This window comes from Alosa pseudoharengus, unplaced genomic scaffold (assembly GCF_046254945.1).
Source record: "Alosa pseudoharengus isolate Yale_2024_CS ecotype anadromous, Long Island Sound unplaced genomic scaffold, YU_APseudo_1.1 YU_APseudo_1.1_scf_17, whole genome shotgun sequence".
Lineage (NCBI taxonomy): Eukaryota > Metazoa > Chordata > Actinopteri > Clupeiformes > Clupeidae > Alosa > Alosa pseudoharengus.
In genome coordinates this window covers 38,088,873-38,116,834 of record NW_027468640.1, presented here as the reverse complement: position 1 = coordinate 38,116,834, position 27,962 = coordinate 38,088,873, and the positions used below count along the sequence as shown (strand labels likewise).

Below are 27,962 nucleotides of genomic sequence, written 5' to 3'. Positions count from 1 at the left end.
ATGCCCACCAACAATAGCAATACATGGCCCATCCCCACAGACAGTGCCAGGTTTAAAGGTATAACTTGTTATAACTGTGGTGAGGAAGGTCACAAGAGCCCTTTGTGCCCCATCAGGAAGCCTAGGAATAACCACCTGTGCTATGTACCCACCCCCACACCACCCTTTGAGATCCTAGAAGACAGGGACCCTGCTATCACTGTTGAATTAAATGGTAAGCCTGTCACAGCTCTAGTAGACACAGGATGCTCACAGACACTAGTACAAACTGATCTCATTCCCCTTGAGTGTAGGAACTGCAGTGATAAACTTACTATCTGTTGTGTTCATGGTGACCAGAGTGTGCACAGCAGAGCTGATGTATATGTCAGGGTGTGTGGACAGACATACTTACTCAAGGTAGGGCTAGTGCCAAAACTTCCTTATCCAGTGTTGCTTGGTCAGGATCTCCCTGTGCTGCCTGAGCTGGTGAACAAAACTGCTTGGTGTGGGGTTTTTACCAGAGCTGTAAGTAGAAAACAGCAGAGTGACATGTCAGAAATGCCTTATTATGATGAAGATGTCCCAGCAGAGCCCACATGCACCAGAGAAGAGAGGTGCGATAAGCGCAGACAGACAGTTGGAGAGATTATAGAACATTCAGACATGCACGCAGAGGCAGAAGTTGATCCCCCAAGTATGGCTAATACTGACATAAGGTTTAATGGTGATTTGGCTGAAATGCAGCGTGCGGATCCCACATTAGCTCAGCTGTTTAAGAAAGTCCAAGATGGGGCTTGCTTCATTCCTGTGCTTGGTAAAGAAGTCTTTGTCATGAAGAATAATCTCCTTTATAGACAGATTGAAGAAGGTTTGCAGCTAGTTGTCCCTGCAAAGTACAGAGAAGAAGTGCTGACGCTAGGTCACTCAATACCATGGGCAGGTCACTTAGCCTATATGAAAACTCTTCAGAGAGTTAGTAAGCATTTTTATTGGCCAGGGCTTTTTGCCGAAGTGAAGAGACTTTGCAAATCCTGTCCCCAGTGTCAGTTGTCTGGAGGCAAAGACCTTGCTCATGCCCCTTTGATTCCTTTACCTGTTGTTGACACCCCCTTTAAGAGGATTGGAGTAGATTATGCCACCAGGTACCCCGAAGCCTCCCCCCTAAGAATAGTAACGGCAACAGGTTGCCACAGCCATGTTACAGTTCTTCTCTAGGGTAGGGATTCCCCAGGAAGTATTAACAGATCAGGGCCCCAACTTTATGAGTAAAATTCTTAGGCAGGTCTATGATCTGTTGGGTATCAGGCGAATCAGAACCACTCCTTACCACCCTCAGACTGATGGACTTGTTGAGCGTTTCAATCAAACTTTGGTGAACATGCTCAGAAAGTTTGTTACAGACACCGGAAAAGACTGGGATCAGTGGCTACCCTACCTGCTGTTTGCGTACATTGGATGTTCTGAAGGAGACCTGGGAAGGAGAGATCTCAGGCAAGACTGATATCATCTCCTTTGTCCTGAAGATGAGGGAGAAGTTGGCAGCTGCGAACACAATGGCTCAGGAGAACCTCCAGAAAACCCAAGAAAAACAGAAGACATGGTATGACCGATCCGCCCGGACACGCTGTTTCCAACCCGGTGACAAGGTCCTATTGTTGTTACCCAGCTCGGACAACAAACTGCTGGCAAAATGGCAAGGGCCCTACACTGTAACCCGGAAGATGGGATAGGTGACGTATGAGGTGCACATGCCAGATCGCCGCAAGAAGCACCAGGTTTTCCATGTCAACATGCTGAAAAAGTGAGTGAGAGGCGGGAACCAGAGCTACAACCGCAGCGGGACGTGTCTGCAATGCTGATCCGAGCGGTCGAGGAGGAAGAAGAGTACAGTGAGCAGTACCTACCTGGCCGTGAGGGGGAGAGCAAGCTGGACCTCGGTCATCTGCCAGAGGATCGTCATCGTGAGCTCTGTAACATCCTGCCTGAGGGCCTCTTCACAGAACGACCGGGACGAACTGAGCTGGTGGAGCACTGTATTGTGCTGAAGGACGAGGAGATCTCGCAAAACTTTTTTTCTACTTTTGGAACTTGCTGGGCTTCCTACTTGACCCCAATAGGCCCACAAACCTCTACCGCCAGATGGCAATCATATCATGATACTATGATTGCTCTATCACTGTTGCGTTTTGTGGGTTTTCTGGACACATTACATAGGCTAGGCCTATGACACGGGAGGGAGAGGGAGACACCTGCGTGCAGACACGCACACACAGTCCAGCAAGCGTGGGGGACGTGGGTGTTATAACGTACACAGTTTTGCTGGAACACGATTCTATCCCCCACACTTTTTGTCAGATTAAATTGAAAGTAAAATATGGAAATAAACGCTCCCGTAAAGAGTTGGAACCGTATCTATAACGCACACACAGAGACACAAATAGGTCTGTTGATTTGATTGAACGGTCATCCAGCCAATCACATCAAGTTTTGGGTCTGCATTGTAACGTCTGCAGTGAGCAGATTTCAGATAGAATTGAAATGATAATTGTTACCGCATTATGCTAATTTAGTAAACCAAAATTCACTGTCTGACTGACAGTTTTTGTCACAATGCAGGGAGTCAAAGTGAAAGCGGGGTGCGTGCACCAAGGCACCTGTTTCTGCAGGAAACCCTTTGGCTACTGTTCTCAGAGCATTATGCTTTCTCTGCCTATGATCTGCAGCTTTTCTCAAACTATCGGCCTCTTCAACAATTAACCTACTACTGCTCCACGTAGCCGCGAAATTAAGTTATGCCCGGTGCTTCACACGTCTGCTCATTTGCAGCATACTTATTCATTTGGTGTCATCAACTATATAGACATAGCCCAGTCAGCACACATAAAGTACGTCTCCAAGACGCTTGGAAAGGAACAGCTTAATTACATCGCGTTCCATTTAGAACGTCTTATTTGATCTGATCTTACAAACGGCGGCGTCAAGACACATTTGAGTTCTACATCGGAGATAGAACGCTTATGATCGCTCATGCAATGTGTGCGTCCCTGCAGCAAGTGAAACTGGAGGTAACGTGGGCTAGAAGCAACAATAGTTTAAACAACAACGTGGCTTCCTGTAACTATCGATGGAAAAATGCATAGAAACTGCTAATCATAATCTTTAAATTGACATTAATTAAACTGGCTATATGCAACACAATTTATATATATTCCCTTTGCATATGTTTGGGTAGACTTCAAACGTTTTTGAATTTGAGCTTACAGTTCTGTGTCCTTTACATTTATTTAATAGGTATTAGTGATACCTCGAAATTAGGCTGCTGTCTGTTAGGCAATTTATTGTAGCCTGCTGTGTGTGCGTGTCTGCACGCAGGTGTCTCCCTCTCCCTCCCGTTTTCATAGGCCTATGTAATGTGTCCAGAAAACCCACAACACGCAACAGTGATAGAGCAATCATAGTATCATGATACGATTGCCATCTGGCGGTAGTGGTTTGTGGGCCTATTGGGGTCAAGTAGGAAGCCCAGCAAGTTCCAAAAGTAGAAAAAAAGTTTTGCGAGATCTCGCAAAACTTTGCGAGATCCCGCAATGAGATCCCGCAAAAGTGCATCGTTTTTTTTTTCTTCTTCATGTTTTTTTTCCCATTACTTTTTTTTTTTTTTAACCCATGTTTTTTTTTCCCATGTCACCCGGAGGGCTCCGTATGTTATAACCTCTCTGTACACTTTCAAAGTTTACAATACTTCCTTTTCTCTGTAGAAACCCTCACCACACTACCACAGAAGTGTAATTATATTTTGAGCATTGTTAGTGGTATAAAATTGCCCTGTTAGCGTCACTGTAAGCTCATTCAGTGATAATGCAAATAAACGGTCTTGCTCAAAACGCCACCAGTTAACATAATTTTTCTCTCAATCAAAAGTTTGAAGTTGTTAACTACCGTAAATAGACCCTAGGTTGTTTCTACTCGGAAGTTATAATTTAATACTCCACGAGTGGGACTATCGAGCCCTGTGGTCGGGCATTTTGGCTCTGAAAGGAAACATACTTGTGCGTGCACACTCACAGTTTGGGACTAGGCTACTTCAAGAATCTCTAATAGTGCTGCTGTTCACTGGGTTCTTGACTAGTATCACTATCGCTGAGTAATCATTGGGGGCCAAGCAGCGAAGGCACCCATTGTGTTTGTTAGTTTTCTTATTAAGTGTGCTTGCACAGTTTCACAGGTCACAAATTTGGTCCGAACTTCACAAAACTTGACGTACATGATCCTTGGAACTCGTGACTCCAATGTGAGGATGCACAAGATCAAAAAAATTCTAAAATTTTACATCATTTGACAAATCCGACATATATCATTATATCACCATCTTCTCTAGTATTCCTGTTGTAACCCTGCCACAATGCATACCAAGATTTCACAGTTTCCACCCAGCCTTACCATGCTCATAATTTCAGTGTTCTGTCATGGGTTTGTAACTGATACAGCAAGGAGAACGGTAGATATATAGCTGACATATTACAGTAATTTTCACATCCATGGTGTTCAAATCTAACTTATAATTATTGTTTAATGTCATAATGGGAGAGTATTATTAAAAATGTTACAAGCATGCAAATTCATATATTTACGGGAAAGTATGTATTATTGTTGTTTTGTTGTAAAGACATGCAAGGCATTCTGGGTCATGTAATAGACAAGCAGTTGTCGCCAGAGTTTAACTGCATCTCCATACTCATGAATATGAATAGGTGTTTCTGTAAGCCTAGGGACAATACAAAACAGCCATCTCTGTTACAAGAATGAGCGGGCAATCGCTCACTGAAGAGGGAAACTATCGATAAAAAAGGTTGTTTACTCCAGAGCAGTGGTCCCCAAACTTTTTCTTCCGAGGGCCAGCTCACTATGCCTGGCTCTAAGAGAGGGCCAGAGACTCGGAGTATATCAGTAACCATAAATAGCTTAGCGCTGTGAACAAAGGCAGTCTACCTTAGTTGAATATTCCATTACATTTAATCTATAGGCTATTGCAATTTAATACCATTGTTATCTGTGTTCATATTGCCATCATGCCATATCAGTGTAAAATGTAGCTCAAATGAAATACTAATAATAGCATTCTCAAAACTATAAGCAGGGAGTCCCAAAAGTATATTTTGAACTCTGAACTTTGCATACACAACTCAAGTTGTGAACATGCAATATCCTACAAATAATTTAAAGTTCTCAAACTATGAGTTTTATGAAGTGGTGGCAGAAACATCTGAAATGACCACCATTCTAACTTTCACTCACCTGATGAGAACTTTGTGAACTCTGTATGAACATTTGAACGAGTGAATAAAAAAATATAAATAATTATACCAGAAAGTTCCAGAATTATGACTTGAATAGAAGTTAGTTAGTTATTAACAATTAATTGATAAATTTTTAGAATACTTTGAGCACTGATGCAGTCAGCAGAGGCCGTAGTTTGGGGACCACTGCTATGGAGTTTAAATAAAGTTACTAGCCAACTATAAGACAGCTAGTGGTCTCTGAAAATGCATTTAAAACCAGTTTGTATAGCCTTAATAATTTACATGTATTATAAACTTTGTCATCATGTTATGTTCCTTAGAGCAATGTATGCCTGTAATGTTGTGAGTATTGTCACAAAGTTTGCTTAGAAAGATTTGAAAATCATGATAGAGCACTCTTATTATTAGGTTATATAACTTCTATAACTCATGAACAATGCTGCTGCCCTTTTAAAATGTCTAATTTACATCTGTCCTGTGTAAGCATATGTATATGATATTATTTGGCTTTATTACACATGATTCTGGCAATTTATAACATATGTAAAGATGTGTCATGTTCAATTAGATGACACGTTGTTGAAAATATTTCCCCTAGCACTTGTAATGTTAATGCATGTGGACACTAGGTGTCACTGTTATTACATTTCACATTTAAATATGGTTAAATTGTTAGAAGGAGATTTTATGGCAAAAAGTGCAGTAGAAGAGGGGTTTAGTAAATTAAGTGGCTGCATAAGAAAGGTGGGGGAGGATTGGGGGGGGGGAACAAGAAGCTTCCTGATTAAATAATGTGCTGTGTAGGTAGGGGAGGGGGTGGGGGGGGCAGTGTACTGCAAGTATGGTGAAGGGACTTACTATTGCAAGTAGAGTACTGTATGTATGTGAGTGATGACAGTGAAGATGTGTGTGTGGGCGGGAGGGGAGTGGAGCAGTGACTGTGTGTGTGTGTGTGTAGTGTGGGTGGGGGGCAGTGTGCTGTGTGGGGGCAGTGTGCTGTAAGTATGTAGAGGATGTGTGTTGGAGAAGATCGATCCTGAAGACAATGTGCTGTGTATGTAGGGAGGGGGGGCAGTGTGCAGCAAGTATGTAGAGGAGGCTTACTGTAGCAAGCAGTGTGCTGTATGTATGTGAGGTGATGACAGTGATGATGTAAGTGTGTGTGTTTTGTGTGTGTGTGTTGGGGATGGGGGTGGGGTGGGGGGTGGGGGGGGGGCAGAAAGGCTAGGCAATCAAGGACATGGGTAGATAGAAGGAGGAGAAATCAAAGATAATAAATTAAAAGTTCTATGGAGATGTGCAAAAGTTGGAGAAAGTCAGATATGTGTGTGTGTGTGTGTGTGTGTGTGTGTGTGCGCGCGTGTGTGCGCGCGCGCGTGTGTGTGTGTGTGTGTGTGTTTTGACGTGTGATGAAATAAGAAAATAAATAAAATTCAGAGTTGGGAAATGTTTGAGAGTGCTGAGGAGTGAATGTGTGCAAAGTCAGTATAGTGTGAGTTCAGAATTCGGATGGCCTGGGGATAAAAACTTCTCCTGAGTCTCTCAGTTCTGGCTTTGTGACTACGTAGGCGTCTTCTTGATTTCAGCGGTAGGAATAATCCATTGTTAGGATGAGAAGAGTCCTTCAGAATCTTTTGGGCTCTTAGGAGTACTCATCTGGAATAGATATCTTGTAGAGCAGGGAGTTGAGTTCTTATAGTACGTTCAGCTGAGCGCACTACTCTCTGCAGAGTACTACAATCTCTAACTGTGGAGTTCCCATACCAGGTGATGATGCTACCAGTTAGAACACTCTCAACCGCTGAAGTGTAGAAGGCCATGATGGATGTAGAAACTTTGAATTTCCTTAGCTGACGAAGGAAGTAGAGTCGTTGTCTGGACTTCTTCAGAACATATTGAGTGTTAACAGTCCATGTTAAGTCTTCAGTAATGTGGACACCAAGGTATTTAAAACTTGTGACCCTCTCATTTCCTTGGTTTTATTGATATTCAGTGTCAAGCTGTTAGATTGACACCACTGTGCCACCTCATCAACCTGATCCAAGTAGAGCTGTTCATTCTTGTTACTAATCAGGCCCAAGATCACTGTGTCATCTGCAAACTTGATGATGGAGGTATGACTACTGTTGGCTTTGCAGTCATGTGTGTAGATGTTGTACAGCAGTGGACTCAAAACACAGCCTTGGGGAGCACCAGTGCTGATGGTTAATGAGTCAGATGTCAGACCCCCCACTCTAACCACTTGTGAACGGTTGGTGAGGAAGTCAAATATCCAGTGACACAGGGTGGTGTTCAGTCCTAAGGCCATCTTTGTGACCAAGGTGAGAGGTACTATCGTGTTGAATGCTGAACTAAAGTCAATGAACAGCATCCTCACATAATTCCCATTCCCCTGTGAGTTAAGGTGGTGTGCATGAGGTTTGAGATGGCATCCTCTGTAGACCTGTTGGCTCTGTAAGCAAATTGGAGGGGGTCGAAGGAGGCAGGGAGGGATGAGCAGATAATGTTTTTCACAAGCTTCTACACTTCATCACTGTAGACGTCAGGGCTACTGGGCGGTAGTCATTCAGACATGATGGACTTTTGTTTTTCGGTACTGGAACAATAACAGACTGCTTGAGGCAAGTAGGAACTGTCTCTTGAGCCAATGATGTGTTAAAGATATAAGTGAACACAGGAGCTAACTGAGCAGCGCAGGATTTTAAAACCCTGTTAGAAATTCCATCCGGTCCAGCAGCTTTTCTACAATTAACCCTCCTAAAGGCATTGCTCACATCAACCTCAGAGACACAGAAAGGTGCATCCTCATTTGCTTCACATGCTGCAGCTAGTGCAAGATAGTCTATGTTTTTCATGTCAAAGCGAGCATAAAAAGCATTAAGTTAATCAGGGAGGGCTTTACTCACATTCATCATAGGAGGGGACTTTCTTTATGAAATGTGAGCTTCACAAGTACTAATGTAAGGAAGGTGCAAATATTATGTAATTTATAATGGGAAATGAATGGAAATGTTATTTCTTGTTTATTCTCATTTCAAACCACACGCATCCATTCGTAATCATACATATACACTTTTATACCTAAATACTGTAGGTTGGATGCCAAATAGTGTGACCTGACCTCTCAATACCTCAAGTAAAGTTCCAGATTGGTTTTTATTTACTCTTTGTGTTCTGATCGACACCCATCATACATTATTCCTAATGCTACACCCATTTAACAACGAGTGTAGGCTCTGTATCCTGTCTTACCTTGCTTATGAGATTGAAATTCATTGTGTTTGTGAATGGTCAAACTCGTCACTCGTAACTTTAGGACTCCTAATTTTGTTTAACTAAGAGTAATTCACGAAGCATTGTAGCCCTAAAAGTAGCACCTAAGTCTGGAACAGCTTAGAAGAAGTCAATAGGACTCCTAACTCACTAAGACCTATTCACAAACAATTCTAAGCCACTTTTGTGGAATTTCACATTGCGATGTTTTGAAATGCGAATGCAGCTAAAAGATCTCCCAATCACAAGGGAATAATTGTGCATTGGAACTAAGTGATGCAATAACGCCACCAACAACAATCAAAACCATTCCTTGTCAACATGTAAACTAAATGTAATGTTTCACTGTAAATCAAATTAAACTGTTTCTCCTCTTTGCAAACTTGTCATCATTCCCTCGTTACAATCATCAGCCAATCAAGGTGGTCACTTCAATCAAGCTTGTGCATGAGCAATGACGTCAACCATAGCAACGGAGCTCTTATCTTAAGAGTTGCCATTTTTCCTTACTAAGAGTAGGTATGAGTGGCTTTGTAAATAGGTTTTAAGAGAAATCTCCTAGCTAAAAACTTTTATTGCGATTTAGGAGTACTCCTAGCCCGGTTGACACCAGACCCTTCTCAGTAACTGAGAGTGGGTCTGGGGAAGATTAATTCACAGCCCATTTCCAAAGGGCGTTCCCAAACGGACGCTGATCAAAATGCCTCCGGACGAAATAGGAGAGGCCAAAAACCAATCAGAGCAACGAAAGAGACAGAGTGACGGGAACACACAATTTGCAACAGTTTACTGTCTGGTTGTAGGGAGAACCAGAGCCATATAGGCTCTGTGGAGAACCAGGAAGAATTAAAGACTTTAATTAAACGTAGGCTAATTTACAAAGACATCGTACCACACAGAAAGCTAATATTTTGTCACTAGCAACCTGCATCTGCCCTCTGTCAAACACAATTGCATTTTCAGCTCTGAACAAAACCAATCAAACGAGCATTTTGTTTCATTCGTCACTTTGATCAACTCAACGTTAGCTTGGCTCCGCCATCCTACGTACTTCCGCTCAATTTAAATTTCCCTTCAGTACATCATCTGGGATTTCGGTATATTCGCGGGTTTTCTCAGACCAAATTTTACCTGTCCAATCAGCGAACAGAGGGGGTGGCTGAGAACGATGACGTTGAGGTTGTGCGCTAGTTTGAGCATGACATACGTCGGGACCAAACGTTATCGATTGGTTATGGCAGATCCAGAGTGGCTCTGGGCAGATCCAATAGTTTTAAACTTCAACAGAGTACTCGCCTTCAAGGAAGTTAATGCTTGGCAATGGAAAGTGGCCAGACTCTCTGTACATTATGAAATGTATGAGAGTATGGTAGGACCAGGCTAGTTTAACGTAGCATATTCCAATGTCTGCTCACGCTACTGACCGCACCAGAGCAAGCACACTTTCGCAGTTCCTCCGGAAATGCTTTTTTAGTTATTATTATTCCTCTGGCATGGGAGTCTATGGCAGCCAGGGCCTGAAGTTAACTTTTTTGGCCACCAGCCACTGTGGAAGGTGAATTTTGAAATCCACCTGCCACAGTGTTTTTTTACCAGCCCAAATTATTTTGTGCCCAAAATAAAGGTGAACGACTCAGAAAATGCATAAGAATGGTTCTTGAACTTGTACAGAATACACATTACAGTACTCAAGTAAAAGTAAAAAAGTACTTTGTTAATAAACTACTCAAGTAGGCCTAACAAGTTACTTTTTTGTAGGCCTACATTTTTATATTTTTGATGGACCTTTAAAGGGATACAAAAGTATCCTTTATGCCCATTTGCTTTTCTCCTCCTCTGTAGGCTAATCATATAGTCAAACATATTTTAAAAGCCCAATTCAAATATATTTTATATTTATATTTATATATACTTTGTCATAGCCAGAATAAGCATTACGTGGCTATGGATTGAAAAGCAGTCTTCCAATACATTGCAGCTGATTCTTCTGCTTTGCATTGCTAGAAGTCTGGTTATAACTCCACCATACAGACAATGTAACCTAAAAACAATGGCTATATTATGGGTAGACCTATATTTAGGCTATAATAGCCTAGGCATATCCACTCAGGCAGAGCGACAGAGCAGGCTATCTGTTTTCTCAGCCGACCGTCTCATGTCATGTCCTGCAACATTGAGGCTACATAAATGAATGCTAGGCTTTTTCTAACTTGTATACTCGATTTCCAGTGCATTTGATTTGCTTGTAAATTAAGTTGTAGGCCTACTTTCCTTGTCCAATGTGATTGTTGAACGATGCTGGCCAGAAATGAATATACGTGAAAGTTTCCGTGTCATGTCATAGCCTACCTCTAGTTTCGTTGCTACTCTGGCAGCCTCATCAGAAGATGCAGCAACTGTACGTCATTGTGTTAACTGAGCTGTTAGCTAGGCCAGGCATTACTTTTATAATCGTGGGCTAACGCATTCTGAAGCCCTATTTTTTTTCTCCAATAATAAACTTGTAGTCGTAATGTAAGGCAATTGAAATGTAGTGGAGTAAAAGAGTAGATTATTGGCTCAAAAATGTACTTGACTAAGAGTAAAAGTAGGCTACCGTTTTGAAAAAGGAAAGTCGTTTGCCGTTCCTCGAAAAAAAAAATGTAACGCGTTAGGCTACTACCCACCCCTGCAAATGGGTTTGATCTCGCTTTCTCCGAGCCATAGCCTACAAACGGCAATCTGGACAGTGCATCTCCTTGCTCAGTGTTGTGTTGTCTTATTGACTACCCGCCAACGTGGCAGGTACATTGACAGTTTCACCCGCCAATCACAAAAGTTACCCGCATTTGGCGTGTGGGCGGGTGCCAATTTCATGCCCTGATGGCAGCCCATAGAACAGTCTGGTGAAAAGTTGTGAAATTTGGCACACTCATTGGGGACAGTGCCATGATTAATTTCACCAAGTTTCATGTCTGCACCTTGAGCGCTCTAGCACCACCAACAGGCCACAGTTGGATGTGCATTCACGCACATAACTTTTGACCCGTTGACCCGGTTGTCAAAAATGAGGTATCGTTGGAATCCTTGGACCAAGCCAAGAGTTCAACACACTCTATGACGTCAATTTCCGCCATGATGGTTTTTACGCCATACTTCCGCCAAACAGGTCACAAATTTTGTCCGATCGACACCAAACTTGACACACATTATCTTCAGACCATGCCTCATACAGGTTGTGCTTTTGGTCTTCAAATCTAAAACCATTCGCCTGTGACAGCCAATCGAAATGGGCGGCTAAGGCGCCAAACAAGAAGTGAGCTCATATCTCAGCAACCCTTTCATGTATCATAACCAAACTTAGTACATAGGCTCATGACCCCATCAGGAGGACACTCAAAAATGTTGTGACCTTTGACCTCTATGGGGAGCTGCAATTAGCAAAAATGCATTTTGGCCTGTAGCTCTTGATGTGTTTAGAATTAAAATGTATCAGTGGTGTCTGGTAATACTGTGGGAGGTCCCTAGGCCGACACATGCCAACTTGTGATGTCACTGTAATCGATTCGGCCGCCATATTGAAATCCATCAAAAACACTAAAACAATTTCACAAAGTCACAAATTTCATCTGATCTTCACCACATTTTACGCATACCATCTACAGTACAAGCCTAACAAATGCTGTGCTTTTCGTAGCCATATTTAAAACTGATTGCCCTTAACAGCCAATTGAAATTGACGTTGAAACCGCCAAACAGGAAGTGAGCTCATATCTAAGAAACCCTTTCATGCATTAAAACCAAACTTAGTACATGGACTTCAGATCCCATTTGGAGGTTGCTCGAGAAATTTGGTGACTTTTGACCTCTAGAGGTCGCTGCAATTAGCAAAAATGCATTGCATTTCATTGTACCTCCCTATCTTTCAGATAGAACTGTTGATGTGTTTGGAATTAAAACTTAATAGCAGTGTCTTATAATACTGTTCAGACTTACCCTTATATATATTTTGATTTTTGAAGCTATATCACAAGCGTTTGCCCAACACAGCCAATCGAAATCCACTGTGATGCCGCCAAACAGATAAGTGACCTTATATCTCAGTCAATCATTGTTTGCTAGACAACTTACTCCGACAGCTTACGGCCATATGTCTGATGTAACATGGCAACTTCAGCCAAACTGCTTGGCCTCCTCATTGCTGCTGTTTTCTTTTTTCTTCTTTACTTTTTAAACAATTCTTTGACTATTGCCCTTCTATGCTTTAGCTATTCCTGTTTGCTTTTGTTTATGTAAAGCACATTGAATGACTTCTGTGTATAAAATGCACTGTATAAATAAACTTGACTTGACTTGACACATACACACTATTTATTGACTTTACTGTTGTGATTTCAGTTTGATTTTGGGGGCTGGCTTCCCAACAGTCCAAACTCACTGCAGTCTGGAGCGCCGCAAAGCAAAGATGATATCACAGAAGCCGACCTCCTGAACACACTCCCCGACATCAACACCTCTGTCTGGGGCATGGCCGGTGCCTGGATCACCAGCAAGAAGGGTGCAGACTTTGTGAGTCATCTAAACCCACCCACTCACCACCACACCACCACCAAATACACACACACACACACACACACACACACACACACACACACACACACACACACACACACACTCACACACACACACACACACACACACACACACACACACACACACACACACACAGTCCTTGCACCTATAGAATTGCTTGACATCTATATACACACACAAACACATAGCACAAGCACAGGCAGACAGCCATGCTCACATAAATATAATTTAAACTCATACTTATACTCCTCTCTGTCTCCTCCCTGTAGTTCTTTCTTCCTTTCTCTACTCATATCTCGAACAGCACCTTTAATCCCCCTCCCCCTCCCACCAGGTGTCTCTGGGCCAACACTCTGAGAAGTACTTCTCTGAGCCGGAGGTGCTCTCCCTGACTGACAAACTGAAGGAGGAGCTGAAGGAGATCAGTGAGAAGATAAAGGAGAGAAACAAAGAGAAAATGCGGCCCTACACCTACCTGGACCCAGAAAAAATAGAAAACAGCATTACCATTTAACACACACACTCACACACACACACACACACACACACACACACACATTGATACTTTTTCACTCACACACACATTTTCTATATATTTGCACCCTCTGTTGTTTTGGCAACTGCATTGTTGACACCTTTTCTGGTTGTCTGACTTTGGTGTGTAGCCATGCTGTGATGTTGTCAGGGAAGACGTAGATAGTTCTTCTATGAGTTGAAGAAGCAGAAAGACAGAAATGCTCGCCAGTCTCTTTATCCACTCCTCCAAACATTTTGATTAAGTGCAGTTCAACAAACTACCACTAGATGGTACAAGGTCAACAGGAAACTAAACAGTAACAGTGCAGATGTTACCATTTGCATTGTTCCTGCTCTATTTACAGTGAAGTACTTGATTATCATCATCAATGAATTTAACCACCCACAGTGGGGAGGCAGGCAGATTTGCATCCAGTTTATTTTCCACACGACATTCTTATATCAGAATACACAGACGTCAGATTTAATTAAGTTGCACAGTTCTTTAAGCTAATAAGTCAAGTGCCTCGGAATCCGGTTTTGTGATAGTTCTGTGCCTTTTTTTTTTTTTGTGATGTTAATCTGTAAAATGTTGTATGGGATTAGAAGATGGGAATTATTTGGCTTTTGACCTGGTCTTCATTCCATTCCTTTGTCACATGACTAGAGAGAACCCTGTACTCAGTTTAAGAGAGATTAAAAAAAAGAATATTAACATATGTTTTGAATAACAAGTGGACAATGAGGTATCATTGTCTGTGAGATCACTCACTCACACACACATATACCAATGCACACAAGCACTGCAGCTTTGACACTAATGAACTCTCAACATGAATCAGTCCTATTTGGAGCCCACTAGGACTGGATGGACTCTAAAGTTATACCACCACAGTGATAAAACAGTTCCAAAAATACAAATAAAATGGATGCTGTACTCATGGCCATGACAACTTTTTTTTTAAATATAAAATCCTTTATTCTTTCTACTTCCTGCTTATAGCTTCATGACTGACCTCCAAAAATCATCTTGTCTATAACAAAAAGCCAAGGCTGACTAGTGTAACCTCATTCAGTGCATTTCCGACAAAACAAAGCCACTAGTCACTGATCTATTTTCATTGATCTATTTTTGTAGGTGAAAGGGAACAGCTGGGTTTGTACCATGGGGCAATTACTTTTGAGTATCCCAATCCAATGTGTATGTCTAAATGTTCTGCTTTGGCAATGCACAAATATTTGTCATGCTAATAAAGCTCACTTGAATTAAATTGAATTGAGTCGGAGAGAGAGGAGGGGTTCAAACTAAAGATATCAATATACTAACACTGGGTATTTCACACAGAGACTAATTAAAACAAGCAGAGATACTTTTGATAAATCATTTAATCCACCAATTACATCAGAATGGATCTTAACACTGAAAGCAAAAACAACGGCTTCAAAAAGTGTGTTTGTGCAAGTCTCTTGTGATAATAATGATTCTGATCACAAACACACACACACACACACACACACACACACACACACAAACACACACACCAGGTACCAGATGTGAGATTCTGTCTATGTCTGGAGGAGGTCCTTGGCCCAGTTTCCGTGGGACACTCCAAACTCTGTTGAGTGGAGGAATACTGTTCATCCTCTCGGCACCATTTTGTTTCTTAAAAAACAGATTAAAACTGCACTCCCTCCCAAAGACAGCCAAATGCTTTAGCAGGGTTAAGAATGATATCTCTGTAGCAAGGTGTATGCATGTCAGTATGAAGGTGTGTAAAGTGTGTGTGTGTGTGTGTGTGTGTGTGTTTGTGTGTGTATTAGTATTCAGAGTCTGAGCTGTGTATTGAGTCCTTGTCTCTGTCAAGCCAAAATTGCAGTGCAAGATAATTGAAGATGTCGGAATAGTCCATTCGCTCTCCCATTGTCTCTGTAGAAATGCAAAGCTCCATGAAAAGTGTCTTTTTCCGGTGGAGGTCCTTGTCCAGTGCATCATGTCCACATTCACATGGATCCTATGGATCATTTCCTGGTTTGTGAAGTTCTCTTCCTGGCGTGTCACTTCCGGCTGGAGGGACCTTTGTGGAATAGGTAAATAGACCTCTGAAATCCTGCAGTGGGACACAAGAAAAGGGTTTTAAGATGGGAAAGACCTCAAAAGCTAAAGTAGAGCCAGCACCAGAAGGAAGGGTGGATGGAAAGTCTTAAATGGATGGAAGCATAGATATGAATACAGAAAATAATATATATAAAGAGAGAGAGAGAGTGAGTGATGAAAGAGACAGATTGACAGAGGGACAGATAGCTCAATGAATATAAATGTATGGGGAATTCTTCCTCTGCATTTGACCCATCAGTGGTTAGTGAACTGTTTAATCACTCCCCTCACCCACATGTTTCCTACCAGTCAAGAATCAAATCCCTTCGGTCACACATTTGATTCTCAAACCAGTAGGCCACAGCTGCCCTACTACACATCTATACAGACGGTGTTGTTCCTACCTCTGGCACTGCTGTTTGGGGTGCCCAGCAGCTCATAGCTGCTGAAGCCCACTTCTGATGTCAGGTAGCTTGTGAACTGATCTGGCTTCAAACGAATACTGCAGTAGTTTCTGTAGGTGGTCTCCTAACAAAGAAAGACAGAGCGAGAGAGGAAGAACATCAATCTCCATTTCCTTCCAAAAAGCCTTTTCTTTTTCAATCTTCTATTTATCTTCCACCCAGTCCTGTCTCCAACTAGCTGTGTATCTCCCTTTGATCTGTTCATCAGCTTGTGTGTGGTATTACTAGTATCTGACCTTTACATGCAACTCCCTGCCTTCTTCAAGCCATTTATTCCAACTGTCACCTTCACCATCTCTCTTTGTCCCACCTCACTCCCTCCTTCCATCTCTCTTCAGCTATCCCTCTAAATCCCACAGATCAATCTTCTCTTCTCCATCTCTCCCCCTCCATATCAAAAGTCTCTTCCTCCTGCAGTGGTTACCTCTTCAAGCGCCTTATTGCTTTAAATATTTTTCTTCCTCACCATCTTCCTCCTACTCAGTCACTAGTTTCTTCTATCGTTCTCCATCTATCCCTCCTACCCACCCCCACCCCTCTCCGTACCGAGAGCCTCTTCCTCCTGCAGTAGCTACTCCAGGGCTGGGGCTCGAGGATGAAGAGCCCCCCTGTGCGGAGCTGCCGGTGAGCCCGGCGGAAGAGGCGCTGCAGGCCCCCGTCACCCCAGTTCAGCTGCACCCACAGCGTCAGGCCCAGGCACAGGATCACATCGTACTCCTCCTGCTGGCCCGCCAGCTGCTCTTCACTTGCCAGCACGTAGTTCTCCTGTCGGGAAGACCGAGGGCACCATTAGGAAGGGAGTGGGGGTGGGCTCCAGTTATTTAGGCACACAGGAAGATGTAAGGAGGGGGGGGGGAGTAGCCTGGCCCCGGCCCCCTGTAGCTCAGCTCATTTTCATCTCACTGAGATATTAGTCGAACTCATTTTCATCTCACTGAGATACTAGTCTGGCAATGCGCTTACGTTACCCTCAGACACCAGAATGGCGGGTCAATCAGCATTTTTTGTACATTAACTGAGAAAAAAAAAAATACAGTTTAATGCAACAGCATTCCAAAGACCATCATGGACCGCTAAAACAATCATTCCGCTGGGATTAATCAACACAATTACTCTTCTGGGGCAAATACAGTGATGCCATTACAGCAGCGGTTCACTGCATTTTTTGGGTGGTGACCCCTCAAAATAATCCTGTTCCCTGCACTTTTTTACCCACTGACTAAATAATACATTCCATTTCAGTTTTACTGCTTTAGATTAGATTTAGATTGGGGTCTTGAGTTTTATGAGAAGCCATCCCCACAGGCAGTTGATGAGGCTTCTACTTAATTAACCATCACAGGTCTTACAAATGTGTAGGGTAACAGCATCATGTTCATAACAGGTATTCCTGACCATAAAAAACTAAAATACTAACAATAATACTGAAAACAATATGAATATTATAATAATAACGAATATGAATATTATAATAATAATGAATATTATTAACATTAATATTAATACCAATATTACTACCAATGTATTGACACTTGTCAAGAATGCCAATGTATAGTGAGAACAACACTGTACGTGGGGAATGAAAATTAAACAAACTGGATGATCCCTTGGGGATCAATAAAGTATCCATCTATCTATCTATTTATGAAAAGTGATGTTTAATGTAGAATTAAAATATGGTATTTTTTCACACAATCTCACGACCCCCATGCTGGGTAATGCTGTTAGGGGTATGTCACAGAACAGATGACAGAAATGAGGAGGGAGATGAATAATTCAGTGTAAGATTGCAATATTGGTGCAATTTAGAAGTATTTTAAAGTAAGTACTTTTTAGAAGTATATGTAGTATAGATGAAAACTAGCTATAGTGCTAACTCTAGCATATTATATTGTGTACTTGTACTGATGTCCATCAATATGCACTGTCCCTATCTAAATAAACAATTAAACAGTTAAACAATGTATGTTCCTAACAGACACGGTGCCCAAGAATGCAACACAATACAGAAAATTATCAGCAAGCTCAGTCATGGTTAGACACTGTGAGCAAACAAACATCAAAAAGAAGAAACATTTGTGTCAGATAGTCTATATTCAAAAAAGTCAGACAGACACCCAAAACAAATAAACCAACAAACAATACATACAACGACCATAGACACAGTGATGATCACATCTCATTGTAACAAACACATAATGGTAAAAAACCTACACTACAAGAGCTACATATCACACAAGTAAGGGTGCATACCATATGAGACCATGGTGACAGCACTTTGTCAAAATGTCATAAATCATTGCATTTGAAGCTGATGTACTTAGACAAACAATATCAGAGACAGACATGACACAGAGAAAGTGGCCGTTTACCTAAGCTAATAGGTCAGCAGTAACATTGCTGATCTTAGACATGAACTTGAGTTAATGATTACTACGTGGACATATCTTGAAATTAGGAAGTAGGAAATGAAAGCTGTGAAGTCCAATAACAACTTCTCCAGTTCACAGATAACCAAATCCTCAAACAGCTAACACCACAGCAGAACCAAATGTGATATCTACTTTTCTTATTATGACAGCCACAAGTAGTCTTATTACACATTTCACGATGACACTCTGGTAGTGTGTGTGTGTGTGTGTGTGTGTGTGTGTGTGTGTGTGTGTGTGTGTGTATCTACACCAGTATCTATAGGGATGAGTTTACATTTATTTACTTGAGCCCCTGAGTGTTTGTGTGCCTCTGATTAGATAAGAACTGACTGTGGTTCAGGATGAGACATAGCAATGTTATGAAAGTCAACAGGGTGAGCAAACTCCTGACCCACATTCAACTGGACTACATTGTGTATGTGTATGTGTATGTGTGTGTGTGAGACAGTGAGTCAGTGAAAGAGAAAGAGTGAAAGCGATAGGGAGAGAGAGAGAGAGAGATATTGCATTGTTCAGTGGTCATGTAATGTGACAACAGATGAAAAAAGCATGAGCATATAGACGTACACACACACACATGCACACACACTTCCTTCTGGTCCTGGACTGGAAAATTGTGGCGTTGGAGAGGTGTGGCTGCATGAATACACTACTGGCTTCCCAACAAGACTAGAGAGCCAAAGAGAGGGGAGAAGGAGAAAAAAGCAAGAGAGGCAAGGAATAAGAGAGAGAGGAAGAGAGACAGAGAGACCAAGGCAGAGAAATCATGAGGCAAAGAGCAAGTGAGTACTGAGAGAGAGAGGGAGGAAGTTGGCTTGAGCAGCTGTAATCCAAGGTCCCTTGCAAATACACCCATCCCCCATCCTAGCCTCGAGACAGAGAGCGAGAGAGAACGAGAGAGAGAGAGAGCGAGAGAGATGGAAAGACGGGGTGTGGGGGGGGGGGGCGTTATAAGGAAGGAATTCCATCAGCTACTCATCAAATTCCACTCTTGCGATGCATGTGCAACAATAACAAGACATGCTCTAACATAAACCCTGCATCCGATTGCAGGTCCATGTCATGAGGCGTGAGAGATGGCAAGACTTGACATGTGTGTGCGTTTGTGCGTATGTGTGAATGCATGTGTGTGTGTGTGTGTGTGTGTGTATGTGGGGACACTGGTTGTGCCAACAGCTGTCCACAGCTATACACACACACTCTCACAGCTGCAAGACAGTGCAGGCCTTCATGCAAAGCACGTCTTGAACAGCATAAAGCACTACACTCTTTGTGAAACCACAGACACACATTTTGGCAACTGTGCATATGGGTTTGTGTGTGTGTGCATGCATGCGTGTGTGAGAGAATGTGAGTGTACAGTGACAGGTTGCTTGCTGCAGTGGCAGAGATTAAAAGGCAGACATTTTCCTATCTGTGTCTGCTAGGTTTCCCCATGAAAGGCCATTTTGTAATAGCAATTTGCACTCACCCTCCCTCCCTCTCTCACCCACTCACTCAGACAGAGGTTTTAGCCCCCTGTTGGTGTGTGTCCAGCAGAGAGAGTGAGAAAAAAACACAGAAGACCCCCACAATACCACGACATACAGGGCAAGAGCAAGGCATACATATCACCTATAAACCTTAGCCTACAATTTCTGCTTCTCCTACTTCTTCCATGCATGCACACACACACACACAAACACACACACACACACACACACACACAAAGGAACCTCCATCTTATGACCTAGCCCCACAAGAACCTCTGAAAGTGTCAAACTAATCAATCCAGCCATGCAAAAGTATCTACCAGAAGTGTAGGATTGTGTGTGCTGCCATGCCTTGCTCTGAATGACAATAGAGTGCACTCACTATCTGAAAGACAGACGGATAAAGATTTAATGAAATCAAGTGTCTCTGGATGTGTTGCAATACTAAAACTGAAGATTACTCAACAGAGAACACAGGGACTTCTTTCCAATCTAGTCTAGTGCGCTCATTCTAGAGTGACTTGACCTATAAAGCCAATGTTTTGTCCTCCAAACAAAAAGGCATAAACCAGTTTGTGGTGATATATGCTTGTGGGAGATTGCATTAAATGAATGTGTGCTGCTTTATTTAGGTAATAAGTGAGGTGAGTAAGTATGTGCTGACTTATTGGCATGTGTTGGTGTGTTGTGTATGACTATGTGGATAGATATGAGTCATTGAGGCAGCAAGAGGCCTTATTCTCCCTTCCTGAAAAAAAAAGTAATCAGTGTTCACCAAAATCGTGGGGTTATGACCTTACCTTCATGAAAAACACATTGTGAGGGAAGCGCACTTGTGAAGCTTCTGGAAGCAGGGGTGCAGTGATGGGTCCTCTGCAGAGACGAAATGACAGCAGGATCGGCCTCCGAGCAGCAGAGGACGCCGCTGTGAGCTGAAGGTCCATCAACGCAGTGAACACCCCTCCCACAGATTTCCCATCTTTGTCCGAATAGTTGCCTTCCTTCCCCGCCTTTTCTGCACAATGGTTAGGGCCCCCCGTTGGCTGCACTTCGGACAGGTAATGGCGCAGATTCTGCCGTGCAGCATGCACCAACCCTCCGTCAATGTCTAAGCCCAAAATGTGAGCGGGATCCCAGTGCTTGGCGATAGCCAAGGTGACATGGCCAGTGTTGCAGCCGAGGTCCAAAACTTTCTTCCTGCGGAACCACTCGGGCTTTAGCACAGCCAGCCGTGGGTCCTCCAGAAGGCTTGGCCGTCGGTAACCATAGTAGCGACTGTAGTTGCCATACTTGTACTTCCGTTGAGGTTTCCGTGGCTTCTGTGATGGCTGGGAGGAGCTTGTGTGGTGGCTTCCTTTGGCCCCGCCTACAATCGGAGTTTGGAAAGTTTGGCTGCTCATCCTGTCTGAATTAAGGCCAATGGTTGGCGTAGGGGTGATTGATAGGCGTTCAGAGCGACTCACAGTGCGCCTGCGCTTTCTAAAGCGAGAGGGAGGTTGTCCACAGAGGGCGGGATCTATGCTCCCAGGCGGGCGTGGCTGTGATGCTGAGCTAGGGCCAGACTGCGAATGTCGCCGTGGCAATATGGGCTGAACTACCTCGTCCCTGCAATTGATGGACGTGTTGAGCTCGTACGGCAGAGGGGAGTCCTGCGCCTGGTTCACCCCTGGCAACACAGCGGCCACTCTGGGCTCCTCCGGAACTGTGCCTGCCTTCACCACCCCTGCCTTCACCACCCCTCCCCCACATGGCTCACTGCCTGCAGGCTTTCCCTTCTCAGAGTCGGCCTGCTCTGGGGGTCCCACCCCATGGTGGCGATTGCGGTGCCTCCTCCTCTTGAGGGGCGAGAGCAGCACCCCATCCCCTCCCCCGCCGCCACGCCCGCTCAAGTTGAGTGGATCTGTGATGTCCTTAGGCACGAGAATCTCCACTGGCTCGCGGCCCTTGGCAGGCAGTGGCGAGGTCTCGGGTGTGTGAGCGTTGAGTGCCCGACTGACCTCCTCGTCCAGCAGGCTGTTGAGGTTGAGTGGGTCGAAGATGTTCCCGCCAAGCAGAAAATGAGAGGGAAGGACGGGCTGGCTATCCGAGGCACGGCGGCGCCGTTTGGCTGGGCCGGTAGAGGGTCGCATGCTCACGTTCATGCTGTAGCGCCGCTTAGCCAGCTTCTGGGGCCCTGGCTGGGGAGCCTGAAGGCCGTTTTTGGGCTGCAGGGGCTTCCCCCCCACACACACACCAATGGTGCCACCCTCTGTGAGCCCAACACTGGCCAACAGAGGGGCTACGGGTTCCCCTCCAGACACCATTTTAGGAGGGTGCATGTCTTTAGGGGCGTGGAGGTGAGAGAGCGAGCCCCCACCTCCATCGCCTTTCACAACTGTCTCGTTCTCCACTGACATCTCAAGCATCTCCCATGATCATCCCTGGCTGCAGTGTGCAGTGATCCTGAGAGAGAGAGAGAGACAGAGAGAGAGAGAGAAAGAGAGAGACAGAGAGAGAGAGGACACAGGGGAATCAGCCAAGCTGCAAACAACCAAACCACTTTAGGCAGATTTTCTTTAAAAATCTCCTATACTTACTCTTTGTCTTCTGAATGTGTGCCCTGGTTTGCTCTCAATCAGCAAATTAGTACCGAGGACTCCTGTATGTGCCCCCTCCAACATACACACAGCCACACACTCACATATGGTTCCTTGGGCTGTATGAGTTTGAGGTGACACTCAGCGTGTGGTGAGCACTATGACCCACACTCTCCCCTGCGTGCTTGTGCAAGATGCTGCCCCCTCTGGCTCGTACTGGGCTACGGCCATTAGCATAGGACCGCCCTTGTTACGCAGACGTCACTCCGTCTCATGAATAATGCGCTCACTCCAGAGAAGAGCTGGGCACATAAACACGGATACAGAGACTGCCCACTCCCTCTCTCACACATACAGCACAGCCTGGTCGACCGTTTCTCCGCCTCTGCCACTGTTGAGCTGCGCCTGCCTGCCCCGTGCCCCCTCCCGTGGGTGCTCTCTAAAAAAGACAGAAAAATACACCCTTCAAGCTGTCCTCACGACAATTTGTAAGCGTGCACTGCAAGTATCCTGATTCCGTGTGCCTCATAAGAAAGTAAGCGGTAATGAAAAATCTAAATCTAAATTATATTCCTCGATAGATCGATTTATGAAAAAAATATCTGAGATGAAAAGGCACGGCTCTTTAAATGTAGTGTGTGCATGAATGCTAGTAAGCTCGCTTTCACCTAAGTCTGAGGATCAGTACTCGGGAGATAGAACTCCTGTATCTCTCTGAGATGGAGTGTAGCCACGCTCTTATATTTCTCGACAGACCCTCGCTGAGACTAACGAGCAGCCAGTCGAACCAATGAAATACGACACTCTTTCTTGACCTCCTAGTATAAGCCAATCGTATCTTTTACCAGCCAAGCATGGGCAGGCAGTTCCCGCCTACCCTGTAATAGGTATCCCAAGCTCTGCCTGCACCAACTGTAGCCACAAAATCTTTTATTAAATGTCGCCCAAAGAAGCTTCAAATTCACGAAACAATTCATATTATAAAATGTAAACGTAGTTGAAATTAGTGTTACATGTTTTTCGTTTTCAAAGGCGCTGCTCTGTGTTGTTTATATATGTGTTTCCCAAGAAAGGGGGATTTGGCACGGACACCCCTATCTCGTGTAAACAATGTTTAGGTTGTTTTATTTCGGGGTTGGCCACTGTAACACATAAGTGTCAGCAAAACATGGAAAGTGAATCGGTCGTTTTACGTCTGTTATGCTGTTACGTAATGTAATACAACTCTTGTCAACGTCCGATTGCCGAGCCACTTGCAAGTCACCCCTCCCCCACTTACCCCCAATGTGTATGCATGGCAGGACGCAGGACCTCACCATAAGGAAATTATCGAATGCAGTGTGGTTTGACTGAAGAAGAGTCTCTGAAAGTGTACAGCAACAGGACATTACATTATATTGCTAGGCCTATGTGTTATCCAAAATAGACGTGTTGCCCCAAATAGACGTGTTGCATGTAGTTACACTATACTTACAGTTACACCCCACTCCCATCTCAAAATAGTTGTCTAATAACTTTTTTCATGGCTCCTCTGCCCTGCTGTGTAAATAAAGAACGTTTGAGTGCAAGTGGCGGTAAATTCGAGCGCGTGATAACTGTCCAAGATTGACTGGTTATTCAGGTTCAAATTTAGAAATAGTCTGCTGGCTTCACAGAGAGAATAACGTTACACTTTCAGGGCGTTTAAGGGAAAGGACTCGAAATGGACACGAAATTTGGTAGCTGAGTAACTTTCTTTTATTTTTAACATTAACATGACTGTCAACTTACATTACCATTGACGGCAATTTAACCTTACACTACAATGTTATAAGTTAACGTTATAACAGTTGACCTAATGAACATTATTATGTAACATTCATAACTGTAACGTTAAATAACTATAAAATAATACACCAAAATGTATGTAACTTAATGTAAATACATACCAAAAACATTAGCTATCGTTTCCGATTTCCGATTACAAATTAGACATGTGTAACTTTAACGTTAATAGAAACATGTCTTGTAGATATCAAGTTAACATTAGCAGCTAGCAGCTAACTGGTCTTTAACATTGAGTCAGATTCCAATATCGCTAGCTTCTAACTGTAGTTAGTGTTCGCTTATCTTCCACACTTCGTATGTCATTCAATGAACGACAGCATAATGTAAAACATATCTATCAAGTCAGCCAATTTGTCTTGGCTACCTGGTGTTTATCATCTAACTAGTTTCTACCTTTTCTTTCATGTGACGATGTTAATGTTAAAGGTCAAAAGGAGAAACGTAAGTTCGCTCCTCCATCAGCTCGTGACAAGCAGCCTCATGGAAAAGAAAAGAGCGAGGATGGAGAAGACACGAAAAAAGAAGTAAAAACCCATAGAGAGATGGAAGAAAAGACGACAACAGATACAGTAGAACAGGACATTGTTGGTATCAAAAAGACGAGTGAGAAGCACACACCTTTAGCAGGTCTTAATAAGAAAGGCACAGGAGAAAAAAATAAGGCAGGAAATACAAAAGTTATTACTGAAGGTGGTCAAGCAGGGGATAGGCCCATGGAAAATTCTATTGTAAGTCAGTCTCTCTCAGATGATGGACCAGAGGGGGAGGTCACCGGACAGAAAGATAAAAAGGAGAAAGTGAAGAATAAACAGCAAGAACCAGCCACAGGTGGAGACAAAGATACAAATGGAATGCCAAGTAAAAACAAACATTTGCAGAAGACAGGAGAGAGTGCACAAAGAGAGAAGAAGGAGAAAAAGAGGAGAGAAAAGACTGAATGTATGCCCAAGATCAAAGAGAAAGAGGTATTGAGCAAAGTCTTTGAGAGTAGTAGGCCTATATGCTGCCTTGTAGATGAGAGAAGTGATTCATAAGTCCCTCGCAAAACGTTAAGGTTAAGTTGTCTTGATCACAAACCTTTGTGCATAAATCTAAGGGGGTGACTGGGTATAGATTCATCTGCAAAGTAGCAAACACCCCTTACTGAAAATTTTAGAATATGTAGCATTTGTTTTGTGACACATTTCTCAGTTACAAACTAGAGTTTAATTATTTCCTGTACTAATTACAACCAGCCTGGTGTTGAATATATCCATAGCCATTTTGGAATAGTTTAGCTACTCCCAACTTTTTTGTGAAGGTTTCAGCATTGAATGCAATATTCTTACAATGCTACACGACACATGCCACATTAGATATTCTCAGTTATTCGCTCATTTTTCTGTGTCTTCTCCTGAAAGGTTAATGAAAATGATATGGTCAGGGTCTCATCCAGCCAAACACCAGTTACTGCTAGGTTCTTAGGTCTATTAATAGCCCAGTAGAAGGAGTAAAACGTAATAGTATGTCTGACTGTTACAGCTGTGCTATTTAGTAACACCCAGATAATGTATATTTATTGTGTTACAACCCAGTGCCAAGGCTGTAATAGATTGTAGTCTATGGTACAGATCATATATGTTAGAATTACAGGAGGTAGAGACAAGAGTGGATTGGATGTGTCAGTAGATCAATGCAATCACACACACATGCCTTGTCTCAGATGATGAATCATTCAAGTCCCCCTTGGTATGACACACAAAAACTTGTGTGCATGTCGTAGCGCATGCAAATGCTCCTTTTGGTCTCTTCCTCTTTCCTGTACAAACAGAGAGCTGTAGCGAGTGATTGTCTGCTCAAATTTTTCATTTAGAAACCATCAAAATAGGTTCAGCACTAGTTTTGCATTCATCCCCCCATCTCCATTGTTTTTTTTTTTGCTACTCATTGCCCTTTTATACTTTTATTTATTTTAGGCTCCAGTAGCATTGACAGACAGTCAATATGAAGATCTCTTTGATAGCGTATTGGGTGCTGCACAATTGGAGACCTGCATGGGTACGTGAAGAGCACTCTCTGTGTGTCTGTGTGTGTGTGTGTGTGTGTGTGTGTGTGTTGAACCGTTATTTTGCTTGTGTTTCTGTGTGACTGTTGTGTTTCTGCAGAGGATGCCAGAGCCATGCTGAGTGAGGTGGAGTTGTTGCAGGCCAGCATAGACCAGGAAGTGAACAAGTAAATACACACACACACACACACACATACATTTTATAGGCGCTTTTAATAAACTTATAGTAAAGTCAAGGCATAGATATTTTATTACTACCTTTTACTCTCTAAATAATGATGAATATTGAATCCACAAAAACATGAAATTTGTCATGAACGTTGCCACACAGAAGCTGCACACATGCACATACTGTATGTTGATGGAAATGATTATCAGGTAAGTGGTGAAAGTAATTGTAGGTGAATAATTACTTAATATTGATCTTAGACTGGCGAACTTCAGGAAAAACTCAGGAATCAGGTTTATTATGTTACAAGCTGAGAGAGAGTACAAAAAAGGTCTATGGTCTATGTAGGCCTAGCCCAGGCCTGAGGCCTAGGTTGGCCTGTAGCCAACTTATCCTCTCTTCCGCTACATCCTTAGTCCAAGTCTAGAAAATCTGATCTTACAAACATTGCAGTTTAGTTACTTTTAAATGCTTTAAACAAAGAACAAAAATGGCGCCAAGAACAATCCCACTATTGGTTCTCCAGTTGGCATCAGACACACCTACTCACACCCACTTCACACCTATGAATTCTTATCAGAATAGCATGAGGAGAGATATCTTATATATCAGAAATATCACTTATAGAATGTTCCAAACATTCTCACAATCACATCATTACAATCCTTGTAATGAGACTATCAAAATGATACCAGACATGAATACATTTACATTTCATGATACATGGATACATTATATCAAGGTAGCATCCTTTGTCTTGTGTAAGTGATAGGCCTTAAACCAGCACATTAGCATTCCATTGGGGGAGGGGATGGGGTCTTTGTTTAAAACCATGAAGGGTTACATGGCTAACTAAAAGTAGTCTTGAAGTTAAATTATTATAAATTTAACCATACATTTATTGCTATCAGTGGTAAGCCCAAGTGTGCACAATAATGTACAGTGACTGGAATGAGTCAATGAATGAATCTAGGATGAATCAACAGACAGCAGCTTTTTATGGCTTAAAAGAAAGAGCAGAATACACATGCAACTTAGGTAATATGTATGCTAATGTATGTGTGTCTGTGTGTGATTGCAGGATGAGGGAAGAGAGGGAGGATGACGAACGGGAGATCTATGAGGACAGGACAGAGAAGATGCACCATCGCCACAAAGAAAGAGAAGAGAAAGGTGTGAAGAGTGGGAGCCAGAAGAGGAGAAAAGAGGAGGAAGAGGATGATAGCGAGGCAGATAAATG

At 43.0% G+C, this 27,962-nt stretch overlaps 3 protein-coding genes across 3 annotated transcripts in view; 2 read left to right on the top strand and 1 right to left on the bottom strand.

The window, feature by feature from the left end:
- The window catches only part of LOC143127809 (hydroperoxide isomerase ALOXE3-like), a 49,452-nt gene extending 34,586 nt beyond the window's left edge, over positions 1-14,866 (top strand). The window contains exons 13-14 of the mRNA XM_076289521.1: positions 12,557-13,103; positions 13,462-14,866. Of these exons, the coding sequence (XP_076145636.1) occupies positions 12,557-12,604 (48 nt within the window). The 3' untranslated portion in view covers positions 12,605-13,103; positions 13,462-14,866. The remainder of the gene's footprint in view (positions 1-12,556; positions 13,104-13,461) is intronic.
- A 145-nt stretch (positions 14,867-15,011) lies between these two features.
- Positions 15,012-23,489, bottom strand: mepceb (methylphosphate capping enzyme b). Its single transcript, XM_076289520.1, has 5 exons — positions 22,683-23,489; positions 20,907-22,548; positions 16,749-16,967; positions 16,143-16,266; positions 15,012-15,751 (listed from the first exon to the last, which is right to left on the bottom strand). The coding sequence occupies exons 2-5, from the start codon at positions 22,509-22,511 to the stop codon at positions 15,699-15,701; spliced, it is 2,001 nt and encodes a 666-aa protein (XP_076145635.1). The 5' UTR covers positions 22,512-22,548; positions 22,683-23,489; the 3' UTR covers positions 15,012-15,698.
- Positions 23,098-27,962, top strand: part of LOC143127806 (uncharacterized) — a 23,050-nt gene continuing 18,185 nt past the window's right edge. Inside the window, exons 1-5 of the mRNA XM_076289519.1 lie at positions 23,098-23,170; positions 24,936-25,474; positions 26,465-26,546; positions 26,654-26,720; positions 27,804-27,961. Of these exons, the coding sequence (XP_076145634.1) occupies positions 25,052-25,474; positions 26,465-26,546; positions 26,654-26,720; positions 27,804-27,961 (730 nt within the window). The 5' untranslated portion in view covers positions 23,098-23,170; positions 24,936-25,051. The remainder of the gene's footprint in view (positions 23,171-24,935; positions 25,475-26,464; positions 26,547-26,653; positions 26,721-27,803; position 27,962) is intronic.